This window comes from Pygocentrus nattereri, chromosome 12 (assembly GCF_015220715.1).
Source record: "Pygocentrus nattereri isolate fPygNat1 chromosome 12, fPygNat1.pri, whole genome shotgun sequence".
NCBI lineage: Eukaryota > Metazoa > Chordata > Actinopteri > Characiformes > Serrasalmidae > Pygocentrus > Pygocentrus nattereri.
Genome location: NC_051222.1, coordinates 13,156,382 through 13,179,153, shown reverse-complemented (window position 1 = coordinate 13,179,153; position 22,772 = coordinate 13,156,382). Strand labels below are relative to the sequence as shown.

General features: G+C 42.0%; 1 protein-coding gene across 1 annotated transcript; it reads right to left on the bottom strand.

Annotated features, from left to right (window-relative positions):
* Nucleotides 1–1,508: 1,508 nt before the first annotated feature.
* On the bottom strand, nt 1,509–22,263 carry LOC108439384 (FERM domain-containing protein 7). Its single transcript, XM_017717764.2, has 12 exons — nt 21,889–22,263; nt 15,593–15,697; nt 14,978–15,020; nt 14,728–14,806; nt 14,342–14,439; nt 10,188–10,302; nt 8,505–8,652; nt 8,320–8,415; nt 7,080–7,243; nt 6,647–6,715; nt 6,449–6,524; nt 1,509–3,799 (listed from the first exon to the last, which is right to left on the bottom strand). Exons 1-12 carry the CDS (start codon nt 22,012–22,014, stop codon nt 2,774–2,776), a joined length of 2,145 nt encoding a protein of 714 aa, XP_017573253.1. The 5' UTR covers nt 22,015–22,263; the 3' UTR covers nt 1,509–2,773.
* Between the last annotated feature and the right edge of the window lie 509 nt (nt 22,264–22,772).

Sequence of the window (22,772 nt, the reverse complement as noted above, 5' to 3'; positions counted from 1 at the left end):
CTCCCTCACGGGAGTCAGGGCCAGAGGCTTCTGGGGTGTCAAGTTCCATTTCCCTGGTGGAGGTCACTGAGGTAGTTGGTAAGCTCCTCAGTGGCAAGGCACCGGGGGTGGATGAGATTCGTCCAGAAATGCTTAAGGCTCTGGATAGTGCGGGGCTGTCATGGCTAACATGCCTCTGCAATATTGCATGGACCTCGGGAACAGTACCCTTGGACTGGCAGACTGGGGTGGTGGTCACTATTTTTAAAAAGGGGGACCGGAGGGTGTGTGCCAATTATCGGGGTATCACACTGCTCAGCCTACCTGGGAAAGTCTATGCAAAGGTGCTGGAAAGGAGACTCCGACCGATAATTGAACCTCAGATTGAGGAGGAACAATGTGGATTCCGTCCCGGCCATGGAACAATGGATCAGCTTTTCACCCTCTCACAGATTGTTGAGGGGGCATGGGAGTTTGCCAACCCAGTCTACATGTGGTTTGTGGACTTGGAGAAGGCTTATGACCATGTTCCTCGAGATATCTTGTGGGAGGTCCTCCGGGAGTATGGGGTGCCTACTATAGCTACTACTCCGCGCTATCCAATCTCTGTACTGCCAGAGTGAGAGCTTTGTCCGTATACTCGGCATTAAGTCAGACTCTTTCAGTGTTAGCGTTGGACTCCGCCAGGGTCGTGCTCTGTCTCCACTCTTGTTCGTGATATTCATGGACAGAGTGTCAGGGCGTAGCCGGGGTCAGAAGGGCATTATGTGTGGAGGCCGGAGGCATCTCTGCTATTTGCAGATGATGTTGTTCTTTTGGCGGAATCACATGGATGCCTCCAGCGCTTGCTGGAGCGGTTGGTATGCGGATCAGCACCTCCAAGTTTGAGTCCATGGTCTTGGCCTGGAAAAGGATGGCATGCCCACTCCAGGTAAGGGGAAAGGACCTGCCCCTGGTGGAGGAGTTTAAGTATCTTGGGGTCTTGTTCACGAGTGACGGAAGAGGGATCGTGAGATCGGCCGTAGGCTGGGACAGGCGGCAGCAGTAATGCGGTCACTGTACCAGACTGTAGTGGTGAAGAGGGAGTTGAGCCAAAAGGCGAAGCTCTCTGTTTACTGGTCGATCTACATCCCAACCCTCACCTATGGTCATGAGCTGTGGGTAATGCCCGAAAGAATGAGATCGCGAACACAAGTGGCGGAAATGAGCTTTCTTCGTCGGGTGGCAGGCTACACGCTATGCGATAGAATGAGGAGCTCGGTCATCCAGAAGGAGCTCAGAGTAGAGCCGCTACTCCTCCGCATTGAGAGGAGCCAGCTGAGGTGGTTCGGGCATCTGATCCGGATGCCCCCTGGACGCCTCCCGGTGGGGGTGTTCCAGGTACGACCTCCCGGGACAAGACCCCGGGGTTGCCCTAGGACCCGCTGGAGGGATTATGTCTCCAAGTTGGCCTGGGAGCGGCTTGGGGTCCCTGGGAATGAGCTGGAGGAAGTTGCGAGGGACAGGGTCATCTGGGATTCTCTGCTTTCCCAACTGCTACCGTGACCCTGTCTGGACTAGCGGTCAACAATGATGGATGGATGGATAGATGTTTCATTGTGAAATCATGTTGAATTTGTGGTGTAGCTTGAGATATTGCATAAAGAAATTAATAATTCCTAGGTGTGATAGACATGTAGGAGTATAACATACAATGTACAAGTACAATAATAAAATAAAGAAAATTGAAACCTGACAAATATTAAATTTTAAGTACAGTCCACATATATATATAAATATTTGGCATCATTTTGAAATTTTGCATGGTTGCACAGATTAAATGGACAGTTTTGCTCAAATTATTACATGCACATCCATGATGCAACTTGTCAGGTCCAAGGTGGGTTGGCATAGACTAATCCTGACAATGTTCAGCTTTTCAATAAGTCACATTAGTTTCTGTATATTACTGGCTCAATGCTGCATGAAGGCTGTACTTATACTCTCTGGTTTGATTAACCTTATGTAGTTTTTATATTTGATATATCTTGAATAAACGACTGATCACTCTGAAAAAATAATTTTCCTTTCAATTCCTTTAAGAATGCATTAGTTCAGTTTTGCTTTTAAAGCTGAGTTTCAATCTAATTTCAGTCTCAACCAGAAACAATCATTGTGTTGCATTGTCCCCAAGCATATTAATATTCAGATTATAATCAGATTATGGCAATATTCAGATAAGGCACATGTGATCAAACACCCACTCTTGTCTTCTGAATATACAGCATTGCTTCCACTGCAGGTAAAAGTACATTGCTATAAAAGTTTGATCGTCCAACATGATGATGTCAGTATATTTAAATAAGTGCCCAGTTTTATCATAGATATTCATTTGTTGTATATAATTCAGTCAATAAGATTTTACTGCTCACTGTCATTTTGGAGATGCAATAAGAGGGCACATAGAGTAATACCATTCTTTTGCTCAGCTTTGTCCTAATACTGGCACTAAAATGCACCCACACTTTTGTGGGGAGAGAGTGCTTCCAATACATGACAGTCACTTGCAAAACAAATAACTAGAAACATAAGATGAGGCAGAAATTGCTGACAACATCTTTTACACATGGTTTGTACACACAAGCATAAAAGTATATTGAAATGATATGATTCCAGACATTTTATAATCATGGTGACTGTATTTGTTGAGAACAGGGTAGGCCTATTGCCTATTGCCCAAGAAAATATTATCAGAATATTATCTTATTTTGACTATAGTTCAGTAACTATGTGCAAGTTGTCCTAACGAGTAGAACTACAATTTCATTACCTTGACAGAAGTGAGGGCACTGTTCTCCCCTTCACTCTGATTGTCCATATCTTCGTCCTCCTCCCCTTCTTCCTCATCTAGTTGCAGGCTTCCAGAAGAGAAGCGCATGCGTGCTAGTGGGCCAGAATGTACCACTTTGCCCAGAGCAGGGCAGTAATAGGGATAGAAGGGGTCAGAGTCTGAATCACTGTAATTCCCTGTGCCAAGCACACACAAAGAGGCAGGCCTTTCTGGCAAGGGGGTGGTGCTTAGAGGGAGGTAGGTGGGTCTAGAAGGAACCTGATGACGTGAAAGGTGGGGATAATACCCCAGAGGCCGGAACTCTGAAGCATGGGCAGCAGCAGAGGAAGCAAGTGTAGGTCTCTGGAATTTCACGTTTGGTTGGCTTGAGGCTCGACGAGGTAATCCAGTTTGAAAGGTGGAGTCATCACTGTAGTGCCCTGCTTCCGTCCTTCCTGTGTTGAGCCTTCTGTTCAAGCCCAACCCCCCGTCTCCTCCTGATAGGGGGTATGGCCTTGATCCAGCCAATCCCAGCCCAGAAATGCGGAGCTTCTCTAGATGATGCTGCCGTCGTGGTGGAGAGAGAGAAGAAGCAGGTGAAGAAGAGTGGCCTGTCTGCCTGGACAAATGCTTCAGAGGAGTAAGACTCTGATGAGCTTGTGTTAGGCGGTCCAGAGAAGAAGAAGTATGGTCTTGAAGCAGGTACGGGTAAGCTGGAAGAGGAAATGTTGGCAGGACTGGGTGAAATTGCAGATGGGGGCTGTTGGGATACAGGAGGACCAGGTGCTGAGCGCTGGGCGACTGGCGTCTCTTTGCCCTCGGTCTTTGGGACCCCCTGCCTTGACGCTCCACTCCCGAAGTGGATAATGAACGCAGCTTTGGAGATGCAGACTTGCTTGAGAAGGCAGGGTTTCTTGACAAGGGCCGTGATCTCTCAAGCTGATCAGAAAACATGTCCATGTGGTGCTCAGAAACAGCAAAATGGGGGAATGGATAGGCCTGCTCATAGAGCTGCAGAAACACACATAAATGTTCTTAGACAAATGAACATTATATATATATATATATATATATATATATATATATATATATATATATATATATATATATATATATATATATATATATATATATATATGTATAGTACACCCCTCACATTTCTGTAAATATTTTATTAAATCTTTTCATGGGACAACACTATAGAAATGAAACTTGGATATAACTTAAAGTAGTCAGTGTACAGCTTGTACAGCAGTATAGATTTCCTGTCCTCTGAAAATAACTCACTTAAATACACAGCCATTAAATAAATAGCTGGCAACACAAGTGAGTACACTTCACAGTGAACATATCCAACTTGTGCTCAAAGTGTCAATATTTTGTGTGACCACCGTTATTATCTAGCACTGCCTTAACCTTCTTGGGTGGAATTCATGGAATTCACCAGAGCTGCACTGGTTGCTACTTGAATCCTCTTCCACTCCTCCATGATGAGCTAGTGGATGTTAGACACCTTGTGCTCCTACTCCTTCCACTTGAGGATGCCCCACAGGTGCTCAATTGGGTTTAGGTTTGGAGACATACTTGACCAGTCCATCACCTTTACTTTCAGCAAGGCAGTTGTCATTTTGGACGTGTTTGGGGTTGTTATCATGTTGAAAAACTGCCATGCAGCGCAGTTTCTGAAGGGAGGAGATTATGCTCTGCTTCAGAATGTCACATGTTGGAATTCATGTTTCCCTCAATGAACCGCAGCTCTCCAGTTCTGGCAGCACTCATGTAACTCCTGACCATGATGCTACCACCTCCATGCTTGACTGTAGGCAAGTGGCAGTTGTCTTGGTACACCAGGCCACCACCACACATGCTGGACACCATCTGGGCCAAACAAGTTTATCTTGGTCTCGTCAGACCATAGGACATGGTTCCAGTAATCCATGTTCTTGAACTGCTTGTCTTCAGTAAACTGTATGTGGGCTTTCTTGTGCACCATCTTCAGAAGAGGCTTCCTACTGGGACGACAGTAGACAGAGTTGATACATTGTGCGGCATATGGTCTGAATACTGACAGGCTGACCGCTCTCTTCTTCAACCTCTGCAGCAATGTTGCCAGCATTCATGCGTTTATTTTGGATCCAACCTCTGGATATGACGCTGAACACATGGACTCTTTGGTTGACCCTGGCGAGGCCTGTTCTGAGTGGAACCTGTCCTGGAAAACCACTGTATGACCTTGGCCACCATGCAATAGCTCAGTTTCAGGGTGTTAGCAATCTTCTTATAGCCTAGAACATCTATGTGGAGAGCAAAAATTCTATTTCTCACATTGTCAGAGACTTCTTTGCCATGACATCCCATGTTGAATATCCAGTGGTCTGTATGAGCAAATTCACACCTGGAACCTTGTACCTCTAAGGAGTCTCATGACACCAGGAAGGGACAACTACACAGCTGGGCCCAATTTGGACATGTTCACTGTGAGGTGAACAAAAGCTGTACACTGACTACTTTAAGTTATATCAAAGTTTTCATATATATATATATATATATATATATATATATATATATGAAATATATATATGTGTGTGTGTGTGTGTGTGTGTGTGTGTGTGTGTGTGTGTGTGTATCTCATAGGTTTGTCCACCCTCAAACTGGAGACTCAAGGACTACTGTCACTGTTATACGCCTCTTAAAGTAGTCAGGAACAGTGACCGTAACACTAACACAGTAACACTGCTACTGGCCAGTAACTGACTTTTCCATTGATCTAATTTGTTACTCTGACATGCCTCTAACAGTAGTTATCAATTATCATTGGTTAATCTAACTACTTCTGGCCAGTGCCAGGCTCATCTATCATATTCTTTATGCATATTGCTCTTGTACAATTTTTTAATATATTTTCTTTGATGAAAGTACCATATAAATCTTGAATCTTGACTATCAAAATTACAAAAAGATGGTTGAGATTTTTTGTGGTTTTATTTAAAAAAAAAATGGGAATAAAATTAGACTAACTCATATTAAAAGGAACATTATAACATTTTTGCACAGTGCTGTGACCATGGTGGGAAGGATCTGCATCCATTTCCTTCTCTTTTACTCATATACAATTGCATGTGAAAGTTTAGACACCCCTGGTTTTGTTGATTTTTTGTTGAGTGCAAAGAATTTAATGCTACCTCTGGATGGAAAAAACTTAAATATGACAAATATCTATAAAATTACTATTTTTTTGCTGAATTTAACATAGAAGCATCAGAGAAAATATGTCTATTAATAAGTTCTATTAATGTGGAATTTGATGCAAAGTTTTGTATGCAACTGTAGGTCTTATATAGATAGCAAGCTATACACCCAAGTATGCATTTGGCAGAAACTCTTATCCAGATCAACAATTTTCAAGCTTGTTACTGTGGTAGGCAAATGCAGGATTGGATGCAGACTTTTACTTCCCAATATGCTACACCAAATGTTTTCACTCTAAACCAACAGAAAACCAGTTGACTTGAAATCCTCTTATAATAGAAGCAGATGTAGTGCCAGTTTAACAGCTATGTCCCTCCAGCCCCAGATGTCCCAGATTAATGTTGGAAGGAGTTGGCAAACCTACACATATGTAAAATGTAAAAGCTTCCACAGTTGCCATTCCTGTCATACCTGTTTGGAAATGTCAGTGAGTAAGTCAGGGGATGATTTGCATTGCCTAGATTCGTGGTCAGATTTGCAATGTGGTCTGAAAACGACATAAACATAGAGGAAAGGCAAACATTCATTATTATACTAAGCTAACAAAGGCTTTGCTGAAATCAGGCTTTGCAAATAGATACCAAAGTCAATCAAAACTGTACTGCTTACCTCTCAAACGGTAAGTGTTTGTGATCTCCAGTTCCTACACATTCTAGGAGCTGCTTCTGTGTCCTGCCACTAAAGCGAACCAAGTATTTTTGAGAAGACAAGCTTACTTTAAAAAGACTGAAAAACATTTATCACAGCTTTTAAATTAAAGAGAGCAAAGGACATCATCCCCGCGACCCTGACGGAGAAGCGGCTTAGAAAATGGATGGATGGATGGATGGAAAGGACATCATCAACATAGATAAATATAGTTTTTTTTTGTTTTATGTCTTATAGTTAATTTAGCCACTAACAAGGCCAGTTATGTTCTTTTTTGATTCCCGGCCATGTGCTCTCACAACAAAAAGGTCAATGCTTAGATTGTTCTTTAAGTGATCAATGTGTAGACCACTAGGGGGCTTGATGAAGAGGCTAAGAGACTCTTTAACTGTACCTGTATCTGAAGCTGGATCCCTTGCTGGAGAGGAGGGACTTTTGATGTGGCTTGGGCTCTTCAGCCAGACGGAAGAAAGCATGGTATTCCACACACATCTTCCAGAAGGTTTTGCAAATATCTCTACTTGCCATGGTGAACTCAACCATGTCCCTCCGTGAAGGCTGTGACAAAGTGACAAATATGTACGCCAAATTGAGATTATTCTGATGCCATAGAAAGTTACTTAACATCAACAGACCCACTGGTGGGTCCAGACTGTGGTATCATTGTATAAATGGATGTGGATGCCAATGAACAATTGGACTGTATTCTGTATATAAAACAAACTTCTGTGAAATCTGGGTATGATAAAAATACATTATTCATATCCTCATAAAGAGAATGAGGTTAGAATTATTAAACCTAAGTGGAGATGCTTCCAGACAGGTGTACTGCATGACATACTTAACCAATTAGCATTCTGACATGCTTTGTGGCATGTATAAAATGCTGAACAGGCTCTGTTCACCTTGATTTTGGATCATAATGGAAAGAGCGAAAGGTCTAAGAGACTTTAAAAGAGGATTCATTATTCATGGGTGGAAGGAGTTTTAGTGACAAAGACTGCTCAGCTAACTAGTAGTGTTTAAACAGAAACAGTCACTAAAGTGACATCTGCATTCACATATATGGGAAAGACATGAGTATATAGGTCTGTTATTGTAGTCAAAAGCACACATTCAATGACTGCGGTGCTTACGCAATAGTAAGCAGGTCACAGGTGCAAAATAAATACTGGTCTACAGAAATGTGGAAAAAATTAAATATTGTTAAATGAGTTATATTCTCCATAAGTGGATGAAATGTGTGGTGTACACCAAGAGAATGGTACAGGTCTGAATGCTTGAGCCCAACAGTGGCTCTGTTATGCTGTGAGGACTTTGAGTCTCTGTAGAGAGAAGGGTCACTGCAAATAAATAAAAGGTAATCTGACTGGTTAAATTTATCCTATCATGAAACATTGCTATCCTGATAGGAGTGGTCCCTTTCAGGATAACAGTGACCCCCTCCATAGGGCACAAGGGTTCCCTGATGGTTTGATTAGTATAATAACAGTGTAAATCAATTGCTATGGCCTTTGCATTCACCAGATTTCAACCCAATTAAATGCCTCTAGTGCTCTCTATCACCATCATGAAAACATCAACTGAGGGAATATCTTTTGGAAAAATGAAAAACATGTCCCTTTTACTCTTACCCCAGCCTCAGTGTGAAGTTTGATAAGGAAGTGTCTCCTCTTGAAGCTCAGCTTGCGGATCTTGGCCCAGCTGAAGGTATTGATCTTTGTGTTACCCTAAACAAATTGCAATAGTTGTAAGCAGCAGTTCCAGCGTTGGAAAAAATGGATGATCTCAGTGATGTGTAACTATTATTGCTTTTTACCTGAAACACAAGTACACCCATGTGAGTGACAGCCAGATTTATCCTCATGCCTTCCCCGTCATGGGCAGGATGTGGACGAATGCCGTACATGTCCAGCTTCCGCGCAACTTCCAGCAAATGCACATCTGACTGGGCAGGAGTGTGACCTCTGGTCACGAAAACACAATCATTCCTTTCAACAGGTCCAAGTTCTCTTCAGATTGCAGCTCAGCCTCTAGGTATGATCATATCCCTGACCCCTCTAACATGTAAATGTATCATTCTAATATACAGAGTATTATAATACTGGCCAAATTTCAGACTTCTCTTAAAATTACTACGGACCAAGGGTAGGAAGTAATATGTAAGGGGAAGGCAAATTTGTATATAGCACACATTGGACTAAGCAGACCCTTTCAGTCAGGGATGTCTAATCTTCTCTGCAAATGGCCAATGTGGCTTTTATTTCAAACAAGCTGAAGCACACTAGATTTAACTCCTCAAAGCTGGTCTCAGTTTTCAAACAGTTGATCATGTGTTCTCTTGATTTGTTAAAGTGAAAACCTTAGACCACACTGTCTCATATAAGGTTGGACACCCCTTTATTTCCTTGAAGTGGTATTTCCAATATATTTATCTGTACGACAGAAGTACTCAAAGTCTGGCCCCAGGACCAAGTACAGCCTACAGACAGATTTCAGTTGTCCCATGAGGTCTATATTTTGTGCTGTATGAACAAGGACATACATTTATACCACCTTTAATAAATAACTGCAAGTTTTTGCCTCATTTATTTGTACATAGTATACAATCGTATGCAAAAAATTGAACAGCTCTGGTCAAATTTCATATTCTGATGATTTTCTAAGTGACAATATGTTAATACATCCTCTATAGGAAACAAACACATGTCCCAAATCTTAGTGAACAATGTTTATTTATTTGCAGAGTTTAACAAATTAGACAAAAAATAAACATAAATCTTAAAAGGCAAATGTGCCATAGTTGTTGCAAATATTTTGTTTTGTTTTTCCCAACATGTTAAATTCAGGAAATAAACAGCAGTTGTTAAAATGTGCAGAAGTGTGTTCTCAGTAGAATGTGTGCGTATTTTCACAGAAAATTAACAAAACATGTAATTTGACCAATGGCAGCCAAACATCTGCATACAACTGTATATCTTACATAGACAGGAAACATTAAAACACATTGAAGTACATAAATAAATAAATCTTTATGACTGCATAGATAAAAGAGAGATTTTTCTTGATATGTTTACTGTAATTCAGTATATAACTACTGTATATGTTTTTCCCCTCTTGATATTCTAAACCCTTTGTTCATACTGAATGTATTGCATTGTTCTCCTGTCTTAAATTTCAGTGTCCAAAACAGTCACTTTTAATGTTGGTTTTGCTGGCTAAACATATAGGTTTTATGTCTGTGCTATTCCAAGGCCTCTATTCTAATCTTACTTTTGTACAGTCCACCTATGATTATAATTATATTGCTGAACAAAGGTTGGGTTTTTCTTTTGAGTCTTGCCTTCTCTCAAGATTTCCTTCACATGAGGGTTTTTCCTGCCACTCTTGCCTCTTACTTTGCCCATTAGTGGTCTGGATGTGAATTTCTGGAATTTCTTTTACCTCCACAACACACAGCAATCAGAGTATCTGCTTTACTTGTGAAAGTGGTAATGTGTACCTGTGTTTCTTATGAAAGCGAATGATCTTGTGGTCCAGGTACTCCTGGTTTGGCACATATTGCTTGTTCTCTAAGTGATGAGCATCCAATTCTTCATCATAATCCCCAATTTCTGCTACAAAGACAACAGAGAGCGAGAGAATAAAACAGTGTAGTGCTCAAAACTAACCCTATTATTATTTTAAATTTAATATCACAATATTTTAAATGAACCACAAATTCTTGAATGATATTTGACTTCCTGAGCACTACTACTCTATGATTTTGTTCTGCATTTCTTCAACAGACAGAGAATGAAAGGACCTTACTGTTTCATTTTTTATTTATTCTGGATTGGTATTATTCGCCAACTGTTCTTAAGAATAAATTTCTTCTGAAAACCCACTTGTGCAGTTTTCATGAACATTCTGACATTCATCAGTTTTCTCTTCCTCTCCTTGGATCACCACCTTATCGTGGTGGAGGGGTTTGCGTGCTTGAATGATCTTAGGAGCTATGTTGTCTGGAGCAAAAGCTCCTGGTAGGGTCTCCCATGGCAAACTGGTCCTAGGTGACAGGTCAGACAAAGTGTGATCCATAATAACCCCTATGAAGACACAAAAACAGGACTTGTGTACCCTGCCCGGAACAGGGTTACCGGGGCCCCACCCTGGAGCCAGGCCTGGGGGAGGGGCTCGCCAGCGAGCGTCTGGTGGCCGGGCATTTACTCATGATGCCCGGCCGGGCCCAGCCCGAAGGAGTTACATGAGTCCCCCCTCCCATCGACCCACCACCAATGGGAGGGGCAGTAGTAGGGGTTCGGTGCGTTGTGGATCGGGCAGTGTTCGAAGGCATGGGCCTTGGCGTTCTGATCCTCGGTTGCTGAAACTGGCTTTTGGAACTTGGAACGTTACCTCACTGGCGGGGAAGGAGCCTGAGTTGGTGCGCGAGGTTGAGAGATACCGGCTAGATATAGTCGGGCTCACCTCAACACACAGCTTGGGCTCTGGGTCCAATCTCCTTGAGAGGGGCTGGACTTTATTCTTTTCTGGAGTTGCCCATGGTGAGAGGCGGCGGGCAGGTGTGGGCTTTCTCATAGCCCCTCGACTCGGTGCCTGTATGTTGGGGTTTTCTCCGGTGGACGAGAGGGTAGCTTCCCTACGCCTTCGGGTTGGGGAACGGGTCCTGACTGTTGTCTGTGCTTATGCACCGAACAGCAGTTCAGAGTACCCAGCCTTCTTAGAGTCCTTGGGAAGGGTGCTTGAAAGTGCTCCTCCTGGAGACTCTATTGTCCTACTGGGGGACTTCAACGCTCACGTGGGCAATGACAGTGAGACCTGGAGGGGTGTGATTGGGAGGAATGGCCTCTCTGATCTGAACCCGAGTGGTGTTCAGTTTTTGGACTTCTGCGCAAACCACAGTTTGTCCATAACGAACACCATGTTTGAACACAAGGATGTCCATAGTGCACATGACTTTGTAGTCGTGTCATCGGACTTGCGGCCATGTGTTTTGGACACTCGTGTAAAGAGAGGAGCTGAGCTGTCAACTGATCACCACCTGGTGGTGAGTTGGATCAGGTGGTGGGGGAAGATGCCGGTCAGACCAGGCAAGCCCAAACGCATAGTGAGGGTTTGCTGGGAACGTCTAGCAGAAGAACCTGTCAGATTGATCTTCAACTCACACCTCCGTCAGAACTTTGACCAGATATCGGGGGAGGTGGGGGACATTGACTCAGAATGGGCCATGTTCCGTTCCTCCATTGCTGAAGCGGCTGACTGTAGCTGTGGCCGTAAGGTAGTTGGTGTCTGTCGGGACGGTAATCCTCGAACCCGGTGGTGGACACCCCAGGTGAGAGATGCCGTCAAGCTGAAGAAGGAGTCCTACTGGGCATGGTTGGCCTGTGGGACACCAAAGGCAGCTGGCAGGTATCGACAGGCCAAGCGATCTGCGGCTTCAGTTGTCGCCAAGGCAAAAACCCGTGTATGGGAGGAGTTTGGTGAGGCCTTGGAAACTGACTTTAAGTCGGCTCCGAAAAGATTCTGGCAAACCGTCAGGCGACTCAGAAGGGGAAAGCAGTGTGCCACTAGCACTGTATATAGTGGAGATGGTGTGCTGCTGACTTCGACTGAAGATGTCATTGGGCGGTGGAAGGAATACTTTGAGGACCTTCTCAATCCCACCGACACGTTCTCCAGTGAGAAGGCTGAGTTTGGGGACATGGGAATAGGCTTGTCCATTACTGAGGCCGAAGTCGCTAAGGTAGTTAAGAAGCTCCTTGGTGGCAAGGCTCCAGGGGTGGATGAGATCCGCCCTGAGTTCCTCAAGGCTCTGGATGTTGTGGGGCTGTCTTGGCTGACACGCCTTTTCAACATTGCGTGGACATCGGGGGCGGTGCCACTGGATTGGCAGACTGGGGTGGTGGTGCCTCTTTTTAAAAAAGGGGACCGGAGGGTGTGTTCCAACTACAGGGGAATCACACTCCTCAGCCTCCCTGGCAAGGTCTATGCAGGGGTACTGGAGAAGAGAGTCCGGCTCATAGTCAAACGTCGGATCCAGGAGGAACAGTGCGGGTTCCGCCCTGGTCGTGGAACACTGGACCAACTCTTCACCCTCTCCAGGATTCTGGAGGGTTCATGGGAGTTTGCCCAACCAGTCCACATGTGCTTTGTGGATCTGGAGAAGGCATTCGACTGTGTTCCCCGGGGTATTCTGTGGGAGGTGCTTCGGGAGTACGGGGTACATGGCTCTTTGCTACGAGCCATTCAGGCCCTGTACAAACAAAGCTGGAGTTTGGTTCGCATAGCCGGCAGTAAGTCAGACTCGTTCCCAGTGAGAGTTGGACTCTGTCAGGGCTGCCCTTTGTCACCGATTCTATTCATAATTTTTATGGATAGAATTTCTAGGCACAGTCAAGGGATGGAGGGTGTCCGGTTTGGTGACCTCAGGGTCACATCGCTGATGATGTGATGATGATGTGGTCCTATTGGGGACATCAGGCCGCGAACTTCAGCTTTCGCTGGATCGGTTTGCAGCCGAGTGTGAAGCGGCTGGGATGAGAATCAGTACCTCTAAATCCGAGACCATGGTTCTCAGGCGGAAAAGGGTGGAGAGCCCTCTCTGGGTCGGGGATAGGCTCTTGCCTCAAGTGGAGGAGTTCAAGTATCTCGGGGTCTTGTTCACGAGTGATGGTACAAGGGAGCGGGAGATTGACAGGTGGATTGGTGCTGGGTCAGCAGTGATGTGGGCTCTTTACTGGTCTGTTGTGGTAAAGAAAGAGCTGAGCCATAAGGCAAGGCTCTCGATTTACCGGTCGATCTACGTTCCCACCCTCACCTATGGTCATGAGCTTTGGGTAATGACCGAAAGAATAAGATCGCGAATACAAGCAGCCGAAATAAGTTTCCTCCGCAGGGTGTCTGGACTCTCCCTTAGAGATAGGGTGAGAAGTTCAGTCATCTGGGAGGGACTCGGAGTAGAGCCGCTGCTTCTTCACGTCGAGAGGAGCCAGCTGAGGTGGTTCGGGCATCTGGTTAGCATGCCTCCTGGACGCCTCCCTCGGGAGGTGTCACAGGCGAGTCCACCTGGGAGGAGACCCCGGGGAAGACCCAGGACACGCTGGCGCGACTATATCGCCCAGCTGGCCTGGGAGCGCCTCGGAATCCCCCTTGGAGAGCTGGCGGAAGTGGCTGGGGAAAGGGAGGTCTGGGCTTCATTGCTTAGGATGCTGCCCCCACGACCCGAACCCCGGACAAGCGGAAGATAATGGATGGATGGATGGATGGATCAGTTTTCTCTTATTTGAGATTTGTCCTTATGTAAGAACAGAATCTACACACACTCAAGAGTGCAAAGGTGTGAACAATTCTGAGTTTTAAGAACATGTAGACTTTTTCTTTTGACCATTATCAAGACATTTTAGAAAAATGGAGGATATTGGTGAATAAGACCCAATCTGAAGCAACCAACAAATGACATCAATTGCATTTACTGTTTCCATCAATAAAAACCATGTGTCACCAACATCATTACAGACAATATATTGTCCATCACTATTATAACTGCTGTTTTGAAGAACTGGGAAAATACTGTTCTTTATGGTAACTATATGGGCTAAACCTGACTTAGCCCAAGTTGGAATTCAGCCAGATAGTAAAAGTGAATAAATGGCTTACCTTGCAGTATATGAGAAACCAGCAGTGCAGCACTATTGTCATTACATGTGAGGCTCCCATTAGACAAATCCTGTTTTATCTGAAGAGCAAATAGATACCTATAGGAAAGTACAAGAATTAGCAGATACATAACTGGACACTCTGTAATATAAAGTGTTTCTCAACCCTGTTCCTGCAGCCCCACAGCTCTGCACATTTTTGTGCTTTTTCTGTTTTAACACACCCACTTTAACTCAACAGCGGTTAATAGGCTAATTAATTGCATCAGGTGTGCAGAGAGCAGAGAAAACACTAAAACTGCAAAGTAGTTGGCCTCCAGGTGGCCTCCAGGAGGTCATATATAAACATCAAATTTTCATGAAAAGAGGGGACACACTCATACATACCTGGTCAAGCTTTTCTGCAACTGGCCTGGGTCCGGTGGGAAAAACTTCACAATAAAACGGAATGCCGGATCACTGGTATCTACCAGGAGCAGACAGAAAGTGACCTAAACCTCAAAAAGTGACCAATACGTGATTACCACTGCCCTTAATATCTCCTCATACTTTTTCCTTTTTCAGCCTCAGGTTTCCAGTACAATTCATTTTATTATTTAATTTAGAAGCACACAGACAAAACATACAGCATACTCACTCTTGATCTGTTTAGCCAGTGGCTTCAGAAGTTCCAGCCACACCTAAAAGAATAAATAAGTCAAATAAAAATTAAATCTATTTTTTCCTCTGTCAGCTATATAGTCTTAACAGTTGATCTGTATGCTGAACACTTTCCACTATGTTATGGCTAAAAATGTAAAAATGTATGTAAAATTTGTTGTGATGAAACTGCACTACAGGTAATGACAACAAATAGGGCCACCTTAACATCTAGGATTATCGAACCTAATTAAAGGTAATTAAAGGCCTTTTGTTATGATTTTGGTCCAGTCATAAATAGGACTTTGCAGGTTTCCTAATTTCCTATCTAAGCTATAAGCCTAAGCAGTAAATTAGGCTCAACTGAACAATAACATTTCATAAAAAGCCTGTATCTAAGTAAAACTGCTATGATAATGCTATGTCTGCTCCTATGGGATTTGCAATGATATGGTGGCACCAAACTGTACTCATGGAGTACATCCACTTCACATGCTGGCTATCTAAAGGAAAACATTCAGTGAGTCCTTCAGTAAATATTTCAAGTTAAAATCTATGCCAATTTGTATTGCAAATATACTATACATATATGTAGTGATATGGATCAACTCACGTAGCTGCCGTTGTGGTGACGGAATTCCAGGCCGAAGTATTCTTTCTCCAAGAGCTTTAGGTGACCACAGACCTTATTGAAGAAATCACAGCCCAGGATCTTTTGCTGCAGACAGGACAGTCAGGCATGCAGATGGAAAATTGAGAGATCAAACATCTTTACATTTGCAGCAAGTAAAACTGAACAACAACAACTACTACTACTTCTACTGCTACTACATCAGTCATAAAAAAAATAAACATGCAAAATGGAACAAAAACAATGCCAATTGCAGTGGTTTTTAATTCTGGTCCTGGAGAACCACCACTCTGCAATTTGTAAAATTCACACTGTTCTGAAGGGCCTATTTCTAAGTTCTTTATTTTATTTTATACTACATATAAATAATTATACACAAAATTGTGATGTAATCCGAGTAGTAAAGCATTGATGTTTGGCCTTTGATCTTTCTCACAAAACCAAGTCAGCAGTGACTGCCCACACAAAATCAAACGTGATGCTCAACCCCCTTTTAAATATAGGGTTGTTATCTGATGAGTGTGTGTACTTGTTTGTGTATGTGTGTGTGTGTGTGTGTGTGTGTGTATGTGTGTGTGTGTGTGTGTGTGTGTGAGGGAGAGAGAGAGAGGAAACATTCCTGAAACCTATATTTACTGTCACAGTATGGAATAGAACATTGATATTATCTTGTCACAGACGAAATTAGAGATGAGGATGGAAAAAGAGAGTTTAGAGCAGGAAGAACTAGAATAAGGTCAGTTGAAGAAGGAATAAAACTAGTATAGTGCATAGAATGAATATAGAGTATTCACAGAGTATGACAAATGAAAAAGACAAAGTGGATGACAGATGAACCGGTAAAAGGTGTTGATATCAGCTACACAGAGTCAGGCCCTGAGATTATTTCCAAAAAAAAGAAAGCCTCTGAATCCAATAAAAATATTTCAAGATTCTGAAGATGAATGGTTGAAGTGCTGTCTAAATTATCCCAAATTATAAGTGGTAGGATAAGCCTATTGCTTTATTCTACCACTTGTATGCCTAGTTTTTGACAATATTGCTGTGTAAATCTTGACAAGAAGCCAGCATGTCTCAAATGAGTCCACATCACCACAAATGTTTTTTAAAGACATGAGGTGACCCAGGGATTAAAAGCAAGGGTAGGTTATTTGATTTGTATAGGCATACAATCAACTTGTATGAATATATGCTACCATACCACAAATAGCACATCATTTTTTAAAAATGTCATATGGTAGGTTACTGTATTATTTTCTGACAGGGTTTACAAAGTTACTTAGTTAGTCCTTAATTTTATCAGTCAGCCTTCACAATAGTTTATTATAGTACTACATGGTAAAAATACATTAAACTGGAACTGTCCCCACTTTTTTATTTCATAGATAAAAACATTGGATATTTTAATGATATACTGACTGCTGAACTGTAAAGAAAATGTTTCATGTCATTTCAGAGATCTGGTCACCTTATTCTTAACATCTCTAGTTGTTTTAAATTTCTTAATTATTGCCCTGTCATTGGAAATTTGCATGCTCTTGTAGCCATTTCTTCATTTGTGCAGCTTAACAGCCTTTTGTTGTATATCACTGCTGTATTCTCAGGTCTTTCTTATAATGATGGATGAGTGAGGGAATATCGCCTGTGTTTCATCTCATACTATATTCCCCAGTGATTCAGGAAGTCATGGCTGATCATTTAAGTGTTCATAGTAACTTAGGAGAACTTAAAAACATTAAATATGAATGGGAATATACATTATATTTAATTCTTAAGAATTTCTAGGGGTGCCAACAATTGTAACATGATACGAAATGCTTAATAGCAATATAGACAGACACTACTGTGCAAAACACACTGCAGACAACTTATAACCTTAGCATAGGCTAGGAAGTAGCTGAATTGATAAACAATTGGTAACTGGCTGCTGCATAATGATTGGATTTGCATATTCCATCCCACACAGCAATCGGATTATAGTCCAGTAAATGGGGACTGGTCTGGTTTGCTCTTTGGTGTTTGGGGTGTCATCATGCATAAATCTAAAGAGCTGTTTGAGGCCTTCAGAAAGAAGCTTGTAGATGCCTATAAGTCTGAGAAGGGTTTATAGAAATGTTTCCAAAATCTTATAAACTAATTCTTCCACTGTCTGGAAAATTGTCTGCAAATGGAGAAGATTTAAAACCACTGCTAATATGTCCAAGCCGGGCTGCCCCAGCAAATTTAACCCAAGGGTAGAATGTAAGATGCTCAAAAGAAGTCTTTAAAAACCCAGAATTTCATCATAGGATCTATAGGTAGCTGTAATGCATACATCTACCATTAGAACAAGACTGCACAAATTTGACATATATGGGAGGTGCACCACGAGGAAGCATTTGGTGTCTAAAAAGAACATCAGGGCAAGACTAAAGTTTCAAGACTCTGGAATATTGTACCATGTACAGATGAGTCAAAGATAGAGTTGTACTTACTTTTCCAACAGAAATATTTTTTTAAATTTTTAAATAAATGATTACAAAGGCACGTTTCTTATGTGATTTGTTCTACTATGTAACATTTAACCATACATACTGTTTAGCTGATGATCAAATACTGATATGCCTACACATTTCCAAAAAAAGCTAAACTTATTGATGCTTTATTGCTTCTTTACTTCACTGTAAAATGATTTACTAGGAAAATGGGTATACCAGAAGTTCTCATACTTCTGATGAAGAACCTCTACAGCAGTTAAGAAATATGACAAAAGCTGCCACTCAGCCCAACAAGGATAAAGGAGCTTGAAGAGATCTAAAAATGTATCTCTACAAATAAAGATCAAAACCGTCCAGGCTTTTCTGTGAACATGAAAGCTGGACAATAAATACCAGGACAGAAAATACACTGACTCCTTTTAACTTTGGTGTGGAAGAAGACATTTGTGAGCATCTTGGATGTCAAATAAAACAAATGGTTCCTTGACCAAGTCAAGTTTAAACTCTCCCTCAAAGCGCATGTGACGGAGCTGCCCTCCGCCACAATGTATGCATATAGTCAACTGAAAATGATCTTGAACATATTATAAAAGAGTCAGTCAATTCATTGGCAAGAGAAAATTAAGCTTGGAAAATGTGAAGGTAAACGAGAAAAAGGACAAGAAGATTGATTAAGTGACCCTTATTAGTCCCACAATAGGGAAATTTCACCTCCGCATTTAGCCTAACCATGAAGTGAAACACCACACTACGGGGACAGTGTGCACACTTGCCCGGAGCAGTGGACAGCCCTATCTGCAGCACCCAGGGAGCAGTTGTGGGCTAGGTGCCTTGCTCAAGGACACCTCATTCACGTACTGTCGGCTCTGGGGATCGAACTGGCAACCTTCCGGTCACAGGGCCGGTTCCCAAACCTCCAGCCCATGACTGCCCCAACTGGTGGATTGTATTGATACATTCAAGATGCCTAAAACAAAAAATAAGACAAGATAATGACTTCTTTATATAACTTCTCAAAGTTCTAGTAATTCTCTCATCATTAATTAAAAATACACACTTTTGGCCTCTTTTTCTTATCTTCTTTATCTTTGGCTACTGTATCATTCCATTTCAGTGGACCCACTGGCTCTGGTTAAAAAACAATGGTGCTGTCAAATAATGCATCTGAGTATGCTAAACTGACCCATTTCCCTAGATGTATTGTTGTCTTGCATTGGACATGGCATAACATCTCACACACTTCTCCAGGGCTGTGCATTATCTGATACTGTTATTAATAATGCAAGTAGTCTGATGTGAGGCAGTCTTCTAACCTGTGTGAAGAGCATAGTGAACATTTATTACACACTGGCTGAACTTCACAGCCATAGAGAAACATTTTATATAATAATGTGTTCAAACTTTTATTTCTAAACTAAAAGACATTCTGGAGATTTATTTTTCTACATTTATCTGCAACAAGTTTCATGTAATTCCAAACTTTTGAAAGACAGTGAACATACTGAACTTTTAATGAACTGCTTCCAAACAGAGGTTTTGAAACCTTGTATTGTATTTGCTCTTTAGAAAAAAGCAAGACAACTTCAAACCATGAAGAACTCAAAGAACTGTTTGCACATTAAAAGGGTACTTTGCATTGGAACGGTTTCCTCAGATTGTGCTGTGTATGGTTCTATATAGAACGTTTTTAAAACCTTTTTCTGTTATTGTTACTGTTATTGTATTGTAATTGTTATTGTAAGTTTGGCATCATAACATGCCTTTTTGGTGCTATATAGAATCCTTTTGAAAAAAGTTCTACATAGAACCATATCCAACATTCTCCATCAGTGTTCATGGCTTTATATAAACATTGACTTTACTAAAGAACCCTTGAAGATCTTTTTTAAAGTGTACCTCAATGTTCTGTATTAGGCCCTGTTATATTTTCCCTGTTCTGGTTTACCTCTGGGCTCTATATTGCAGATTATTCAGAGATATATAATAGTACATTTTTTCACGGAAACTCTTTATTTTTAATCTATTATTATATACTATTAAGCCCTCACAGAAAACTTAATAGAATAATGGAAAGAAGATTCCGCTCCTTCCTGTCTTCTTTTTCCTTTTACATACCTTTCCTCCCAAGATAAAGCTGGTACCATGGTGCTGATACCAGTAAATATTTGTAATTGTTGGGTGGTAAATAGAAACAGTTCTGACACAACTGATTTTACTCCATATTGAAAAAAAAGCTTGCCCTCCCCCCACAAAAAAGAAAAAAATATATGTCATCTGCTTTCATCTCCTCCTTCTCTCTGTTCCTCCCTACTCATTTGCTAATTGCTTCTTTTGCCTGAGGAGGCAGAGAAGGCCTGACATAGAATCTGGAATGGGGCCAGGCTGAGCCTGTGTCCAGCGCCGGCCTGGATATTTACCCCTATTCAAGCACATGCCTAATGGCAACTCTCTCTCTCTCTCTCTGCTGCTCTCACTCTTTCATCTCAGCCTCTCCAGCAACTACAGCAAGACTTTTTTTCTGTTTTCTGTGTAGATACATAGAAACATACCCCAAGGCATCTTACTGCACACACACTCTCAGGTACATGTACATACAGACGCACACACCACCCCTTGCAGATAATGGCGTAATGCTACTACTTTACAAGGAAAACACAGCTGAACCTAAACTGAGCTCAGTACACACACACACAAACGCAGACTGATACATATACAAACACACATTTTTAGTTGGACAGTGCAACACCTCAGGCTTAATGCTAATGTTAGCTCCATGAGAGCTTTCTTAAAGTATATTTGGCAAGATACACTTTGTTCTGTTCAGGAAACTGAGCTCACATTTAGATATTGTGGCATTTGACAAATATGTAAAAAAGGGTTTTGTTGCACGTATTTCTAAAAGGCAATAAATAATTAAATAATTGCTGATATTATTACTGCTTTCATTCTCAGAAAAAGGTACTAAACTGGATACTAAACCCAACAAACCCTTTATTTTCTGACTGTGTTTAATGAGAAAGAAAGAAAGAAAGAAAGAAAGAAAGAATTAATGAGTAAGGAGGGTTTAATTTTGATGTATGACATCATACACAAAACTGCAGTGCTGGAATAACTGCTGAATTAACAGCATTCATGGGTTTATAACTGGACATTAATGAACGCTGCATATGTTCATTCAGCATGGTAGCTGTTAAAGGGGAATTCCACCAATTTTTGTTAAATGTCTGCATTATTAAATGGTTAACATGCCCATAAAGTCATTCAGCGAGGTTTGGTGTGAAATGCTTCGTTCTAGAGAAACTTACCAAGCTAGAATTCTCCACAGTGGTGGGGATAGGAACCAGATGTCAGAGGTTTAATGCTTCTAAAAGCTCCCTCACAGAATGTTATTAAAGGAAACGAGACATTATTTTGTGATTAAGTTTTGGTCTAAAATGTATTGATTCATTTATTTTTAATGGTGAAGGGGTACAAGAAGCGTGTTCTAAGGCAAAATAGTCCTAAAAGAAAGCTGGTGGTTTTGGGTAATAAAAAAATGACTACATTTGCATTGTAGACATAAGGGTCCCTGGTTCCAATCACCACCACTGTAAAAATAACCGAGTCGGTAATTTTCTGTAAGAACAAAGCATTTCACAAAAAAAAAACTGAATGACTTTGTTTATATATCAACCACTTAACTATGCAAAAGTTTGGAAATGTCGGTGGAATTCCCCTTTAACAACGACGCAGCGGGAACATTCCTGTGCGTTATCAAAAGCGTAAGGAGAAATTCAGGGAGAATATGAGTAGTTTATGCACCTCGACCTCAAAAACCCGCTCGCTGTCGTCCAGGAAGATGACCCGCAGCCGCACTTTCCCCTCTCTCGCCTTCTGACGCTGAGCGCTCCGTTTGGCCGTCTTCAGCAGCTCGAACTTGTCCCCCATTTCATTGATAATAAAGCTAGTAAAGCTTCACTCCCTTGTAAGCCTCAGTCCTGTAGAGTCATTATTCCCGTTTAGAACCGCACAGGAGTTGCGCGTGCTCGCGTCGTGAGGAAGACCCCCCACATCCTTCTGCTGAACGCGAATCCATTTCAATGCTTATAGTGCTTCATAGGGTTGAGGAAGAAACCAGGGAAGTTTCCAATCCAGTCAAGTCTCGGAGTCAGTTAAAGTGATGCGTGAGCATTTGTATCTTCTCCACATCTCAGGAGCGCATCTGTCAGCTGGGTTTGCTTCTGTGATATCAGCTCGTGCGCATGGGCCAGAGGTGCCCGGGGGCCACGATGCCCATACCATTCTGTTTTAAACCCCCCCTTACCCCCACCCATTCCTCCAATAAACTACAGAAGCAAGCCAGTGTGTTGAAAACTGGGCTAAATGTAGGAGCAAATGAGTGTACAAGCTACATTGCACCTACAGGGGAATTCCATCATTTTTTTCTAAATTCCTGCATAATTTATTCACTCAGATGCAAAGCCATACAGAGTGGTTTGAAACTGTTCATTGAAGAAAAACCTGGATTTCTTTGTGGTAGTGATGGTAGGAACCAGTGCTTGTGATGTGTACAATGCAAATCCTGTTGAAAAAGCCATAGACACACGTTCTGTTGGTCTGTTGTGTTGGGTAATGTATTTTGGCTTTTTAATGGCTTGATATCACAGTGTAAAACATCCTAACAGTTAAAATGTGACCAGTGGCTG

Bases quoted from the DNA above. Each gene is read 5' to 3' on its own strand.
- LOC108439384 (XM_017717764.2), bottom strand. From the start codon at position 22,014: ATGGGGGACAAGTTCGAGCTGCTGAAGACGGCCAAACGGAGCGCTCAG. The intron at 15,698-21,888 runs GTGCATAAACTA...TCCTGTCTGCAG, and splicing joins AGCGGGTTTTTGAGGTCGAG to CAAAAGATCCTGGGCTGTGA. The intron at 10,303-14,341 runs GTAAGCCATTTA...TTGTCTTTGTAG, and splicing joins GGTTTCTCATATACTGCAAG to CAGAAATTGGGGATTATGAT.